The sequence below is a fragment of the Phyllostomus hastatus genome, unplaced genomic scaffold (genome assembly GCF_019186645.2).
Source record: "Phyllostomus hastatus isolate PE091 unplaced genomic scaffold, TTU_PhHast_1.1 phas_scaffold_28, whole genome shotgun sequence".
Classification (NCBI taxonomy): Eukaryota; Metazoa; Chordata; class Mammalia; order Chiroptera; family Phyllostomidae; genus Phyllostomus; species Phyllostomus hastatus.
In genome coordinates, this window is record NW_025334022.1 from 1,652,056 (window position 1) to 1,668,556 (window position 16,501).

Genomic DNA, 16,501 nt, shown 5'->3' on the forward strand with positions numbered 1-16,501 from the left:
GTCTCCACCATTTTAAATATCATCCCCCAAATCTTGATTTTAATATTATTAAACAAAGACAATTTATATAAATATGTGGTATAATGTGAAATACTCATCTTAAAAGCTACAATGTATTTGGTATTTGGAGTGCAAAGAATAATAAAGAAGGGAGAATTATATTGTATATTTGCTGTGTATTCTTATAAGATAATGTCTTTATCTGTATCATCTTATAATTTTCTACTTATATATTTATCTTTTATTAGACTGAAAACCTGAAAGTAGGTCATGCTGGTTTTTGGACCTGTATTATTTAACAGAATGAACTTATAATGACCATTATCATATAATATATTGGTCATATGTTCATTTTTTTCTTCCTTACAGCCTTGGCTGCTTTACTTCGAGATGGTGAGACTTTGGAGGAGCTTATGAAATTGTCTCCAGAAGAGCTTCTGCTTAGATGGGCAAACTTTCATTTGGAAAACTCGGGCTGGCAAAAAATCAACAACTTTAGTGCTGACATCAAGGTAATGTGCCAAGAACCATAACACTTTGGGGGGATATAATGACTTGAGAATTTCATCCCAGTTTAACAGAGGGAAAATCCTACCAGTGTATCACCAAGTCTTATTGCATCTTGGCCCCAATGGGAGATTTCAGTAGAGAGGACAAGCCAAGTGAGGAGCATGAGCACCAAGTCTACTTCTCTTTTGTGGAAAAGGGTAAAAGTATTATAGTCCTAGTATTTTATATTCTGCTTACTGTTAAACATTGAGTATTTAAAAAATGGGCCATTACTATCCTATTCCTAACTGCCTTTCCCAGGTCTCAGACTACCAGTTAGTAAAGACCTAGAAGAGAGAGAGGGCCTCAAGATTCCCCTTCCCCTTTCTTGTGTGCCTCCTTTCCTATTGTGTGCTCCCACCTTTAGACATTGAGTTCTTGAGTGTACCAATGAGCTCTTATATATGTCTGTGCCTCCTACCTCAGCCCCTGCCCCTGTGCCCTCCCACTAAGTCTACCTCTGACACAACACCTGGCACATAAACAACCTGCAGAGATTCCTTGTTTTGAATAGAATTCTGAAGCTCGCTGTTTGCCATAAACTGTAGGGGAAAACTATCAAGGGAAGGAGACATTGGTAGCATGGTATCCTTGGCTTCTCAAGGAGAGAGGGCCAAAATTATCATAGCAAAAATCACGGAGTTCTCATTAACTGTCTGGACTCTCTCTCAAATCCAGATGTTGGGACACAGGGAACAAACTCAAGGATCTTTATCAGGTGTCACTGACCTACAGGGCTATGAAAGCAATAGGCTATGGTCACATCAATTTGTTCAGTGGTAAGAGGAAGTAATGGGCTATTTGCACTAATGATTTCAAAAGTGAAAATTACTGATGGACCCCCAAATTATCAGACTAGTTAGCCCCACTCCTTCTTTTAACTCACACAATGTGTTTGGCCCAGTATATTATGCTTTATGCATTAGATGTATTTCTGATGACCATTTGTAAGTATATTTTATGTCCTAGGACATATTTTAAATGTACAAAAGGAAATCTTATTTAAAACTAAAGCCTGCTTTGAATTTTTAAAAGCAAAGAATTGTTCAGTAATGTGAAAAGGAATTTCCAATTTAGCTGTATTCACCTGCAAAGCACTTTTCAGTATAGAAAATACAGACTCTGCTGGGCCTGTTCTTTACCTCTTCTTCTCAAATGCATAGGATTAGATTCTGCATTCTTTCTGCACCCTTAGTAGGTAACTATAAATGAGAGCACTATCACAACTGTCACATACTACCAGAAGGAAGAAAATCCTGTGTAGGATCTGGCTTTGCATTTCATGAATTGCTTTGAAATGGCTTCGATTCACCTGATTATCCCCATGCTTAGAATAATTTAGGGAACTGGGTATCATACTCACTTGGGTAGCTTGCTTAGGGTGCAGCTTTTTTGGGTAACTCCCAAGAGTATTCCTATTTTGTAGGTATGGGATTGGATCCAGGAATTGGCATTTTAAACAACATACCAGGGGATGCCCGTGATCTGCAGAGCTTACTGTGAGGAACAGTCCTTCATAGGCTATCTGGACTGTCAAGGCCCAGGAATAGCAAACTATTGTAGCTGGGAAGGTAGTCTTCTGACATAGCAGGATTAAGGCATCTTGACTCTAGTTCTTGTCCTCTGGTATCCCAGGAAAGCAAAATTTACTTGATATGTGTGTTGAAGACCCCTATTAAGTGTTTGTGCTAGTATATGGCTTTTGAGCTATGTTCTGTGGGGTGTCCACACCACCTGAATTCACCCAGCCTACCCCTAATGTGAGCAATGCCACTTTGTTTTAGGAATTGGGATTTCAAGTAAAAATGGTCAAGTGCTGAAAGAGTTCAGGAGCTCAAAATAAAAAGAGAGGCTTGTGTTTGGTTAAGTGTATTCCCGTCATAAAGAGTTAAATGTTATTTCAGCCGCTGAAGTGTTGTTGATTTAATTTTTTTTCATTTAAATTTACAATTACATACATCTTTAACACAGCTAATCTCTTCTCCATAAGGTATAGTATGTATTGTGCTGTGTACTGATTTAACCTGTTTGTTTTCTCTTTTCCCTGTGCTTCCTGGATTTCTACTCTCCCACTGATTTTTCTTGTTTGTTTTACCTACCAAGCTTATTGACTTCAGTAATTCAGTGAAGGTACAGAACTAGTATGTGTTTACTAGCATTATTATATTGATAACTTTAATAAATTGTAAAATTATGACAAAATCCAGTTTCGAGGCAGATATAAGACCAGATAGATGAACTTTTCTGGGGAAAGGATCTGTTAAATTGAAAGATAGAGATTTGTGCCATGTATTCTCATAAAATTCAGTGCAAATATCCTTCCAAAAATGGGACAATAGGATACATTCATTCTTTGTAAATGTGATCTCACTGACATTTTCAATTCATTTGTAGGATTCCAAAGCCTATTTCCATCTTCTCAATCAAATTGCACCAAAAGGACAAAAGGAGGGTGAACCACGGATAGATATTAACATGTCAGGTTTCAATGTAAGTATAGGTGTTTCTTTTACATTTTACAGTTTTACAAAATTATTGTCAATTTCTTACAAATACAAGAATCTTCATGATTATATGTAGTAGTATTGACAGTTTCAAGTGTTGCTTTAAAATTATTTTAAAATTGTTATACTTGTCATTCAGAGGCAGAAAGACTAGCTTTCATATATTTTCAGAGTTCATTATTGAGTTACATAATTATGTTGGTATTGGTTTATAATGGATGGCATAAAATATTCAAAGCAAGTATGGGGAAATAAGTACTAGAGACTGACCTTTGAATACTTAGATTATAATCACAGTGATGGATTTAATGACTACATATTTATATATGCATCTGTTACTACTGTGTTGAGAATAATTTATGTTAACAAACTCATGATACGTGAAATAACAATTTGAGGAATTACTCTCATGGATTATGTAGCCTAGTTACATTATTAATTTGTTCAGTGATCTGGGACTACTTCCTTCCCAAAATTGGATCTTACTTTGTTCATCCACAAAGTAAGGAGTTGGACTAGACCAATCAGCATCAACTTTCTAGGATCCCATCATTCTTTATACCTGTTAGATATGGAATGCATTCTACTAACCTTAGTAATTGATATTTCTACCCTATTGAGCAATAGGATTGAGTGGATTACACTAGCTAAACTGTTTATACTGCCCTTACTAGAAATGAATTTGTAACAGACTGGTTTGCTTATATTTCTGTATCTATATTAAATATGAAACTCTTTGGCTCAGGTTATTCTTGGTACAAATGAGCATCATCCTGTACACTAAGGGAATCAGATGCCTGGGTAAACGGCACCAGTATACCAACTCATTCTGATTCTTTTTTTTTTAAATATATTTTATTGATTACGCTATTACAGTTGTCCCACTTCCTCCCCCTTTCCCCCTCCACCCTGCAAACCCCCTCCCACCTGCATTCTCCCACTTTAGTTCACGTCCATGGGTCATACATGTAAGTCAGGGGTGACAAACTCATTTTCACCAGGGGCCACATCAGCCTTATGGTTACCTTCAAAGGGCCGAATGCAATTTTAGGACTGTATGAATGTAACTAGTCCTTAACAGTTAAGCCAGAACTTGACACTACCACCAGGTAGAAACAAGGTGCTGGACCAGATCAAACAAGGTGGAGGGCCAGATTTGGCCCTCGGACCTTGTGTTTGCCACTTGTAATATAAGTTCTTTGGCTTCTACATTTCCTATACTATTCTGAACCTCCCCCTGTCTATTTTCTACCTACCATTTATGCTGCTTATTCTCTGTACCTTTCCCCCTCTCTCCCCATCCCACTCCACCACTGATAACCCTCCATGTGATCTCCATTTCTGTGATTCTGTTACTGTTTTGTTGTTCGCTTAGTTTGTTTTTGTTTTTAGGTTCAGTTGTTAATAGCTGTGAGTTTGTTGTCATTACTGTTCATGTTTTTTATCTTTTTTTCTTAGATAAGTCCTTTAACATTTCATAAAATAAGGGCTGGGTGATGATGAACTCCTTTAACTTGACCTTATCTGAGAAGCACTTTATCTGCTACTCCATTCTAAATGAAAGCTTTGCTGGATAGAGTAATCTTGGATGTAGGCCCTTGCCTTTCATGACTTTGAATACTTCTTTCCAGCCCCTTCTTGCCTGCAAGATTTCTTTTGATAAATCAGCTGATAGTCTAATGGGAACTCCTTTGTAGGTAACTCTCTTTCTCTTGCTGTTTTTAAGATTCTCTCCTTATCTTTAATCTTGGCTAATCTAATTGTGATGTGCCTTGATGGGTGCTTCCTTGGGTCCAACTTATTTGGTACTCTCTGAGCTTCCTGGACTTCCTGGAAGTCTATTTCCTTCACCAGATTGGGGAAATTCTCCTTCATTATTTGTTCAAATAATTTTTCAATTTGTTGCTCTTCCTCTTCTCCTTTCGGCACCCCTATGATTCAGATGTTGGAATGTTTAAAGTTGTCCCAGAGGTTCATAATCCTCTCCTCATTTTTTGAATTCTTGTTTCTTCATTCTGTTCTGGTTGAATGTTTCTTCAGCTCCAAACCCTTGATTTGAGTCTTTCCCATCACTGTTGGTTCCTTGTACATTTTTCTTTTTTCACTTTTCATATCCTTCATTTTTTCCTCTAATTTGCATCCATATTCAACCAATTGTGTGAGCTTCCTGATTACCAGTGTTTTGAACTGTGCATCTGATAGGCTGGCTATCTCTTCATTGCTTATTTGTATTTTTTCTGGAGCTTTGATCTGTTCTTCCATTTGGGCCATATTTGTCTCGGCGTGCCTATTACTAGTAAGGGGGAGTCTTAGTATTCCCCAGGGCAGGACAACCCATGTCGGTGTGTTGTGACACTGTATGTGGGGGAGGGGTCTGAGAGGAAACAATGCTGCTTGCTCTGCTCCCTGCCGGTTTTGAGTCACTTCCCCCACTACCCACAAGCAAATCAGGCCCTTCTGGTGCTGATTCCCAGGTGGGTGGGCTTATGTATATTCTAACCCTCTGTGGGTCTCTCCAACAATCTGTCCCCTGGGGCTCAGAGTTTCTCCTGCTGCCGTCTCAACCCCCACAGGTGTTTTCAGTTGGAGGGTTGAGGCTTTATTCCCCCATGCTGGAACTCTGGGTTTTGTGGTCTGTCTTGCTCCCCAGTTGTTCCTCCCAGTCTATCTATATGTGAATGTGAGACTGCCCAGTCCACAAGTGGCCACCTTGCTGTGAGTCTTCTCTGCCCATCAGCCCATCTCCACCCTTTGTACCAGTTTGGATGAATATTCTTTAACTTCTTGGTTGTTGGACTTCCATACAGTTTGATTTTCTGTCAGTTCTGGTTGTTCTTTGGTTTTAAATTTGTTGTTGTCCTTCTTTTGGTTGTGTTAGGAGGCACAGTGTGTGTACCTATGTCTCCATCTTGTCTGGAAGTCTCTCATTCTATTTCTGATAAAGCTCTTCTGTTAGGCCTCCCTGATTGATCCTCTTAAAACATTCCTTTCTTTCTCTCTTTCCTCCTCAGAATCTTTCTAAGATTCCCACTGACTCTAGAGTTCTGTCTGAAATTTTCTGCTTAGAGCATTTTAAGGCCGCTCTAGCTCTCCTAGCTAATGTTATTTCACAATAGTCTGTACCCTTCAAACACACATTTATCTTGGAGCCTCTGCTCACACTTTCCTCTTGTTTTGCAGTGTTCTTCATCTTTTAGCCTTATACCTTCTTTAGTACCTAATTTAAAAAGTTGAACAGTTCTAGCTTTTACCTGATGGGGTTTAGCATGCCCTTTGAGTTTACTGTACTGCCCTTATAGCTGTGGTTTGGATCCATCTATGGTATTTTCAAGGTACTGCAAATCCAGCACAGCCAACTTTTTTTTTCCCATTCAACACAATTTTAGAGGTGCTGTATGTTGGCTAAGAGAAAGTAGAATTGTATATCTAGCCTATCATTGTAAGGAAACATTTTTATATTTTCAGTATTGTCTCTTTAGAAATATCTTCTTTTACTTCAACAGGAAACAGATGATTTGAAGAGAGCTGAGAGTATGCTACAACAAGCAGACAAATTAGGTTGCAGACAGTTTGTTACTCCTGCTGATGTTGTCAGTGGAAACCCCAAACTGAACTTAGCCTTTGTGGCTAACCTGTTTAATAAGTATCCAGCACTAACTAAGCCAGAGAACCAGGATATTGACTGGACTCTATTAGAAGGTAACTGAAGATTTTTCAAATTCTGATGAGTAGGACTACAGAGAAGAAATATACAGTCCACAATGATTTCATAATCTTGGTTTAGTAAGTTTCCTTATCCACTTTCCTTTAGCAAACATCTGCTAGGAGTAGACTGAAGAACTGAGTGAAAAATGGCAGCTAAAGAAAGGGATGGTACAAGGGAACTTTTAAAGTTTAAAGCTCCTTAGTAAAGCAATGTTTTGTTTTAATATTTTATGTTAGATCACTTTTTAAACCTTTCACCAGAAAAAGGCACATCTGCATAAAATTAGACCTATAAATTTACAGTATTTGTTTCATTATTCCACAGTCAGACTAACTGGAACTAGTCCTCTGTTGCTTTCACACTTATTTACTCAAACAGTAGTAGTAATGTGTGATAATTATTTATTTATGTTTGAGGAAGGCAGTTTACCTTTTCCAGGTTGTGTAAATATATAGTATTTAAAAATTAACAACTATAAATTATAGTTGTTGAATAGCCATTGGCATTACTATAAAATTTTTAAATTGTTTACTTTTGAAGTTTCAAGTAATTTATTGCTTTAATATAGGCATATAAAAGAACTCATGTAGTTTAGTGAACACACAATACATTATACAAATGGTATATTGTAGAATTGTATACATGAAACCTATATAATTTTATTAACTAATGTTACCCCAATAAATTAAATAAAAATTAAAAAAAAATAAAAATGGATAGACAGAAGGCATAATTAATGTAAGCTTGTATGACCAGAGCAAATTGTTCAAAATACAAACCAAACTTGATAACATCAGTTCCTTTGAAGTATGGGGACTTGGGGAGATATTGGAGAAGAATTAGAAGGGGTAAGAGATTATAAAAAGTTACTAAATGTCTAAATTGCTTAACTGGCTGTAATAAGGTTATATTCTTTAATTTTAAAATAAATTAACAAATTATACAAAATAAGCATGTGTCTAGAGAAGTCTATTTAGAGAGACTGCTTGGAGATCCATAGTGATGAAAACCTCTAGATCTGTAGAGAGGAAATAATCTTATATATTGTTTGACATTATATGTACATATGCAAGGTTTTTAATGTATATAAAAACCAAGGTTTTAATGAATATATAAAATTTGTGAATATTCTTAACAGGAGAAACTCGTGAAGAAAGAACCTTCCGTAACTGGATGAACTCTCTTGGTGTCAATCCACATGTAAACCATCTCTACGTGTAAGTCTTCCTACTGCTATTGTAAATAGTAATGAACATCATAGATGGGTGCTACACAAATAATTACAGCTCCAACCATTTTCTAAATGTTACTTTGTAGTGATTATTTATATTGCAAAATGGTGAGTCGTGACTTGTGTTATCATTTTCCCAATACACAAAAGCCCAGATTGTGTCTTTACACTATCATCAACTATAAGTGATAGGATGCATAAATGTCTTTCTGGGGAGAAGATACCCTAATTTGAGACCAAGATCAGGGAACACTTTAAGCAGACCACCAATGATGCCTGGGGGCCTTTCTTGTCACTCTCCTCTCAGCCTGGAAAGTTCTTTTCCACATCTAATGCTTTACTTCCTTACTATATTCAAACCATGGATTCAGATCAACACTGATTCAGGTGTTGACCACCACCTGCCACTCTCTAACCCCTAACCCTAACTCTTCTTTTCTTCAGAATACTTATATGCACCCAAAATCATATCCAGGTATCCATGTACTTGTTTAATGTCTCTCTCAGACTCTAATGTTAAGCCAGGGATTTTTCTCCTATGTACCCAGTTGCTAAACAGTGCCTTGCAAACAGTAAGCTCTCAATAAATAATCAGATGGTCTTAGCTCCCTTTTCAGCATAGATTGATAGCATATATGTTTTGAGTATTATCTGTGGTTTTACATATGTTGTTTGACAGTCTCATGTTTTTTGTTTTTAAGGAAACAAAAGCCAAGCTGTCTGAAAACACTAATTAAATTATTTTTAAATCATTAGTGACCTGCAAGATGCCTTGGTAATCTTACAGTTGTATGAACGAATTAAAGTGCCTGTTGACTGGAGTAAGGTTAATAAACCTCCATACCCGAAACTTGGAGCCAACATGAAAAAGGTAGATAATTACGTTGCCACATATCTTTGCTACAGACTCTTCTTCTAAATTTGTTTCTTTTCTTTAGAAATCTCTTTACTCTGAGCTTCTTGTGAACAGGAACACTGTCTTATTTATTATTCTTGTTTGCTGAGCATCTGGCATAACATACATATACATATTAAACAAATAAAAATGTTTTACCATTCACTTTTGTGTGTTTGCAGCTAGAAAACTGCAACTATGCTGTTGAATTAGGGAAGCATCCTGCCAAATTCTCCCTGGTTGGCATTGGAGGGCAAGACCTGAATGATGGAAACCAAACCCTGACTTTAGCTTTAGTCTGGCAGCTGATGCGAAGGTATGATACACAATTTTCCTGTTTAAGCTCCATTCTACTACAGGTCTGTAATCTCATTCTTATTATTTTTAAGCAAATATGTCAATGACTACACATTTGAAATTTTTGTATTTAGACTCTGAAATGAGCTTAAGCAATGAATACATGTTGGATGTTCTGTGGGAGATTATGCCTCCTTGAAAGTTAGGCAACAAAACTGAATATTTCCTTTTACCATATGAAACCTGACCCATAGAGCCCCACTTGAGCCTCATTTAGTGTCAGTGAATAAAAAAAAATCAGCAAAAATTATGAACATCCCATGTATCCATTTGTAAAAGATCTCTTAAAACTATCACACGGGAGTTCCAGCCAAAATGGAGGCATAGGCAGAAATGTTTCACTTCCTCATACAAACAAAAGAATGATAACAACCAATATAAAAACAAAGAAAAATAAAAACTGCCAGAAAATCATTTGCATGGAAGTCCAGCAACCAAGGAGTTAAAGAAACATTCATCTAGACTGGTTGGAGCAGTAGAGACAGGCAGCTGGGGCGGAGAGGATGTGGCAAGGTGGTGGCTGGCAGACCAGGAGGTAAGGTGGAGGACCCTGTGGGAGGTCCCACATTCATGCACAGATAAGCTGGGAGGGACAACTGGTGAGTAAGACATATCTTGAAACCTGGGATTTCAGCATGAGAAACTAAAGACTCAAAACCTCTGGCTGTAAAAAATATGTGGGGGTTGAAGAGGTGGGAGAAACACCCAGTCTCACAGGAGAGTTCACTGGAGAGGCCCACAAGGTCCTAAAACATACACAAACCCACCCATCTGCAAGTCAGCACCTGAAAGGGCACAATCCACTTGTGAGAAGAGAGGGAAGTGACAGAAAGTGGGATGAGAATAGAGCAAGCAGTATCGTTCCCTCTCAGACCCCTCCTCCACAGGCAGCACCACAATGCAGTGATGTGGGTTACCCTGCCCTATTGAATAGGCTCTTCCCCTTACCATGTAACGGATGCTCCTAGACAAAGAAATATGGCCCAAATGAAAGAACAGATCAAAACTCCAGAAAAAAAACTAAGCGACAAGGAGATAGTCAACCTATCAGATGCATAGTTCAAAACACGGATAATCAGGATGCTCACAGAATTTATTGAGCTTGGTCCCAAAGTGAAGGAAAAAGTGAAGGCTATGCACACTGGAATAAGGGGAAGCAACAGTGAAGGGGAGGAAACTGGGACTCAAATCACCAATTTGGAACAAAAGGAAGAAATAAACCTCCAACTGGAACAGAATGAAGAAACAAGAATTCAAAAAAATGAGGACAGGCTTAGGGACCTCTGGGACAACTTTAAGCATTCCAACATCTGAAACATGGGGGTGCCAAAAGGAGAAGAGGAAGAGCAACAAATTGAAAAATTATTTGAACAAATAATGAAGAGAACTTCCCCAATCTGGTGAAGGAAATAGACTTCCAGGAAGTCCAGGAAGCTCAGAGAGTACCAAATAAGTTGGACCCAAGGAAGCACCCATCAAGGCACATCACAATTAGATTAGCCAAGATTAAAGATAAGGAGAAAATCTTAAAAGCAGCAAGAGGAAAGGAGAGTGTTACCTACAAAGGAGTTCCCATAAGACTATCACCTGATTTCTCAAAAGAAGCCTTACAGGCAAGAAGGGGCTGGAAAGAAGTATTTGAAGTCATGAAAGGCAAGGACCTACATCCAAGATTACTCTATCCAGCAAAGCTATCATTTAGAATGGAAGGGCAGATAAAGTACTTCCCAGATAAGATCAAGTTAAGGGAGTTCATCATCACTAAGCCTTTATTATATGAAATGTTAAAGGGACTTACCTAAGAAAAAGAAGATGATCAAAACTATGAACAGTAAAATGACAACAAACACAATTATCAACTGAACCTAAAAAGCAAAAACAAACTAAGCAAACAACTAGAACAGTAACAGAATCACAGAAATGGAGATCACATGGAGGGTTATCAGTGGGAAAGGGGAGAATGGGGGGAAGATACAGGGAATAAGAAGCATAGTGGGTTGGCGCAAAATAGACAGGGGCAGTTGTTAAGAATAGTAAGGAGCCCTGGCTGGTGTGGCTCAGTGCACTGAGCACCAGCCTGCAAACCAAAGGGTCACCAGTTCAATTCCCAGTTAGGGCACATGCCTGAGTTGCAGGCCAGGTCAGGTCTCCAGTTTGGGGGATGGATGGGAGGAAACCACACATTGATGTTTTTCTCCCTCTCTTTCTCCCTCCCTTCCCCTCTCTCTAAAAATAAATAAATAAAATCTTTAAAAAATAGTATAGGAAATGGAGAAGCCAAAGAATTTACATGTACAACCCATGAATAGGAGCTAAGGTGGAGAAGGAAATGCTAGAGGGTGGTGAGGGTGCAGGGAAGAGGGGGATAAAGGGGAGGAAAATGTTAGGACAACTGTAATAGCATAATCAATTAAATATACTTTAGAAAACTATCATGCTAAAAAGCATTTATTATGACTGGGTACCACCCAAAAAGCAAAGTTTATTGTAAGACATTACCACTGTTGCAGTAGTACAAAATGTGCCTTCTCTAGACTCTTGGGTTTGCTCATTGAAGCACTGAACATCTTAAATTCCACCACCTGCACCACCATGACTGCATAGTGTAAATCAGTAGCAAGCCACTTCTACTTGAAATATTTTTTTATATATAGTGTGACTGTCTTTCCATGAAATCTTTAGTTTTTCAAACATAAGGAATAAAAGAAATGGAAGATAAAGCATCTTCCTAATGTTTACATTTTTTCTCATGAAGTAGATTGGAACCTTTTCTTCTGCTTCTTCTTTTAGATATACCCTCAATGTCCTGGAAGATCTTGGAGATGGTCAGAAAGCTAATGATGACATCATTGTAAGCTGGGTGAACAGAACATTGAGTGAAGCTGGAAAATCAACTTCCATTCAGAGTTTTAAGGTAACAATTTCCACTTGTGTGACTATTAAATGTTATGTTTGCTTGTATCTAGAATTTTGGAAGGACAACATTTGGTTTCTTTGTAAGTGAGAATTATTATTGGCTAATGGCAAGATTCTCTAAATCTCTGGGCTTTAGTTGTGGCAATTTTATGTAAGTACATAATCACATGTTTTACGTATTGAAATTTGTACATATTAAAATTCTCAGATTTGTTCTCCTTTTACTCTAGGACAAGACAATCAGCTCCAGTTTGGCAGTTGTGGATTTAATTGATGCCATCCAGCCAGGCTGCATAAATTATGACCTTGTTAAGAGCAGCAATCTCACAGAAGATGACAAGCACAATAATGCCAAGTAAGGGATAGTGCACAATATCATTCATTCACATTCAGGTTCTACCACTTAAGAATTGTGTCACCTGGGAGAAACCTCTTTGAGCCTGAGAGTCCTCATCAGTAAAATGGGAACAATAATAATTACCTTAGAGATTTTGAAATCAATAAAATATGTAAGAGCCTAGCATTGTGCCTGACCTAGTAGGTGCTTAATCAGTTGTAGTGTTAGTGGGTTACAGATATAATGTAGTGTATGTTTTTTTAAATTAATTTAGTTATTTTTAATTGTTGTTCAGGTACAGTTTTCTGCCTTTTCCCCCCACCCCAGCCCAACCCCCAGCCCTCCCCACCTCCCTCCTATTCCCACCCCCCATTATTGTCCATGTACCCTTTCTAATTGTGTATAGTATATATTTTAATGTAACTCAATGACAAACTTACAATACAGCAAGGGGAAAATGAGCTAAGGATAATCACACCTTTGATAAGAGTATTCTGGCTCAATTTTTTAAACACATTATTCTCTGATGTCTTTTTTACTGTAGATCACTCTGACTAGATGTGTTGAGCTTATTACCTTGGTCCCTAAATGGGCAGGATGCTTAACCCTCAGCTAAAAATATGTTTGGGAAGTATCTTGCATTTCAACAATATTGAGTAGGTCTTTTCCACCCATCTCTTCCCTTCTTCACCAAAGACTTTCACTGTGACCTGGTTTCGTGGGAAACCTACTACACATTGAAAATCTGCCCAGAGAAGGGCTTCGTAGGATAGCTAAGAAGCATTACTGAAAAAAAGACAATGTGAATAAAACACCTAGAGATGCTTCATGTATTGATTTAGGTGTGCTCCTGCAATTTCCCTAGCTGGACATGTCAGTTCTTTTTTTCCTTCCTTTGTCATGTGTCATGTAGGCTCTCTCCCTTCCCTTAAATTTGGAAGTGTTCGTCTCATCTACCAAAGCAACTAGGATTTTGCATCTGACATAATTTTCCACTCCATATCTCTAAGATCACATGAGAGTATCATGTATCTTATTACATGCTCAACAAGAATATCAACATTGATTGTATAGCCAACCTGAGTGATTGTATAAATACGTATATACTTCTTTTCATTTTCATATCAAGTCAGTGCTCCAAAATGAAATCTCATGCTATATTGGATAAAAGGAGTGAATAAACATTATCAGTCCCAAATAGTAGAGCTTGAAAACCTAATGTCACTTAAGAGAAACCTCAAAAACAAAATAAAGCAACAAAAAATGACATTGTTTTTATTTGAATTTACAATATGGAAACTTTATATCCCAGCCAAATGATTATGTAAGAGAAAATAGATGTGTCATATTGTGTACTTGACTGACAAGACTTTCTTCTTTATTTTTGTTTCCTCACAAAATAGGTATGCAGTATCAATGGCTAGAAGAATTGGAGCCAGGGTGTACGCTCTCCCTGAAGACCTTGTGGAAGTAAAGCCCAAGATGGTCATGACCGTGTTTGCATGCTTGATGGGTAGGGGAATGAAGAGAGTGTAAAGGAACCAATTCAAATAAAAACAGCCTTGCTCCTAGGTGCATGATTAGCAGGTCAGCTATTTCCAGTCAGAGCTCCTCATGGCTTAAGGAACTATTGGTCATTTGAAGGACTTTCAGTTTTGATTAAGACTAGTCCTCATGAGAACCCTCAGGGGAAAAAGTTTTCATAAAAACAACTGTTTCCCATAGGCATAGTTGGATGTATCGGGTACACCTGAAATGTGCTCATAGCCAAATCATTTACTCTCCTTCTAGATTGCTGTCCATGATATTTCCCATTGCTATATATTATTTCTGTCTATGTATATTTTTCTCTCATAGAATGTCCACCTCTTGGGACTTGCTTAGATGATTGGATATGAATATAATTAGACAATAATTTTACTTTCCATCCAGTATGCTAGTTCTTAATTGAGAACTGTGGTCAGAGGGTATTTGGTTATGAGTATCCTTTGCTTATCTTTCTGGTAGTGAAAATTTACAGAAGTAACTGGCTGTGCAGAATGTAATAGAAGCTTTTCATATTCTTTTATTCTTAAAATCAATATCTTTTTACATTATTCTTTCTACGTGATCCTTTTTTGTACATTCAAGAATATTTTGATTACATTAAATAAGACTGCTGATTTTGCTACTTTTTAAAAGGGGTCTTCAAGTAAGTTAAAAACTTACATTATAGGTAGAGGAAAATATATCTTAAATTTGCATCTTTCTCCTTACACCCAAGCTGTAAACAGTTGACATATTTTGTCTTCAAACACTTGGTTCAATATATGCTTATTTGTTTTAAAACCTGTATCATCAAACTCTCTCTTTGTATTTAAAGTGCATATGACACTTTCAAAGAGAGAGGGTGCTCAGAACTTAGGTGGGATACAGTAGGCCAATTGCTAAGTATACAATAGATTTTCTAATTTTACACCTAAGACAAGGAAACGAGGTCACTAAACAATAAAAATATGTATGTAGGACTTATGTACTCTTGCTTTGTCAAGCTGTTTGCTATAGCTTTCAAGATCATAATATTACTCTAACTCTGAAAAATGATGTAATCTAACAGCAGTGTATTAGTTCAAATAAAGGCTTTTACATGATAATTAGTCTCTTTGTGCTTCTGTCCCTTAGTACTACACCAATAATATTTGCCAGGCTGTTTTTTTTCCAATATTGTGACTTTTCCTAGAGTGTTGTATAAAATAATGTTTGTTAAATTTAAGCTTTTGAAGCTGAATTACAGGGACTGAACTAAGGATAATCCCAATGAGGAAAGATGGTTTTCTCCAGTTTACAAAAATTTATTTATCCACTTCCTCCGTTTTTCTTTCTTTCCCACCTCACTCAACCTGTTCAATGTTCTATGATATTCAGAAGACCAAAACAATGCTGAACAACCAGGAAAGAGAGATGGACTACAGCAATTTTTTTCAAACTTATCACTACCGACATTTTGAGCCAGATAATTTTTTGTTAGCAGGGGTAGGGGGTTATTCTGTGCACTGCAGGATGTTTAGCTGTAGCCCTGGCCTCTAGACCCACTAGATGTAGGCCACCTCCAGAGTGTAAACCAAATAAGTCTCCTGACATGGCCAAATATCCCATGGTAGGCAAAAGCATCCCTAGTTGACAGCCAGTGGTTTATGGTACCATTTTAAGGCTTTGTATGAATGAGTAATATGAAATGTAGTTCTCTGAGGAACTGCATGGTGATGTTATAAAATATTTTGTATTTATAATCTGAGTAAGAAAGACCTTTCTAAATATGATACAAACCCCAAAGACATAAAAGAATAATAAGTTTGACAATTTTGCTTTCGCAAAGGTGCATATAAATAAATACAATAAATAAAGTAAAAATATATATGACCAAGCAGAAAGTTTAGTCCCATTGCCTAAGTCCATTTGGGCTACTATAACAAATATCAATTAGATAGCTTATAAACAAAAATTTATTTCTCACAGTTATGCAGTCTGAGAAGTCTAAGATTAAGGTGCTAGCAGGTTCAGTGTCTCATGAGGGCCTACTTCCTGATTCATAAGTTGCTGTCTTCTAGCTGTAACCCAAAATATCAGAAGGGCAAGGCAACTCTCTGGGGCCTCTTGAATAAGGTCACTAACTCCATTCATGAGGGTGCCATCCTTATGACCTAATCACCTAAAGGCCCCACCTCCTAACACCATCACATGGGAAATTAGGTTTCAACATAGGAATTTGGGGGAAGAGAGAAACATTAGGTCTGTAATACCCATATAATGGACTAATTTCCTTAATGTAAAAACAGTTTATGAATAAATAAAAGACAAGTCTTCTTCAAATATACACGTACCAGGAAAGCTGATGAGAAGAGTACAATCACATCCTATGACCTGTCTTCTATTTTGTATTGCCTATGCTTATGCACATTTGTCTCCTTTCAAGTACAAAGGTTCTTGTCTACAACTAACTATGGCCCTAATGCATTTTTTAAAATTG

The 16,501-nt window shown here is 37.4% G+C and overlaps 1 protein-coding gene across 5 annotated transcripts in view; it reads left to right on the forward strand.

Annotated features, from left to right (window-relative positions):
• The window catches only part of PLS3 (plastin 3), a 92,830-nt gene extending 77,702 nt beyond the window's left edge, over nt 1–15,128 (forward strand). For all 5 annotated transcript variants that reach the window (XM_045817665.1, XM_045817669.1, XM_045817667.1 and 2 more), the window contains 9 exons: nt 370–512; nt 2,944–3,039; nt 6,557–6,752; nt 7,898–7,976; nt 8,747–8,861; nt 9,068–9,201; nt 12,033–12,156; nt 12,389–12,513; nt 13,899–15,128. In XM_045817665.1, coding sequence (XP_045673621.1) covers nt 370–512; nt 2,944–3,039; nt 6,557–6,752; nt 7,898–7,976; nt 8,747–8,861; nt 9,068–9,201; nt 12,033–12,156; nt 12,389–12,513; nt 13,899–14,031 — 1,145 coding nt within the window. In that variant the 3' untranslated portion in view covers nt 14,032–15,128. The remainder of the gene's footprint in view (nt 1–369; nt 513–2,943; nt 3,040–6,556; nt 6,753–7,897; nt 7,977–8,746; nt 8,862–9,067; nt 9,202–12,032; nt 12,157–12,388; nt 12,514–13,898) is intronic.
• The last annotated feature ends 1,373 nt before the right edge of the window (nt 15,129–16,501 follow it).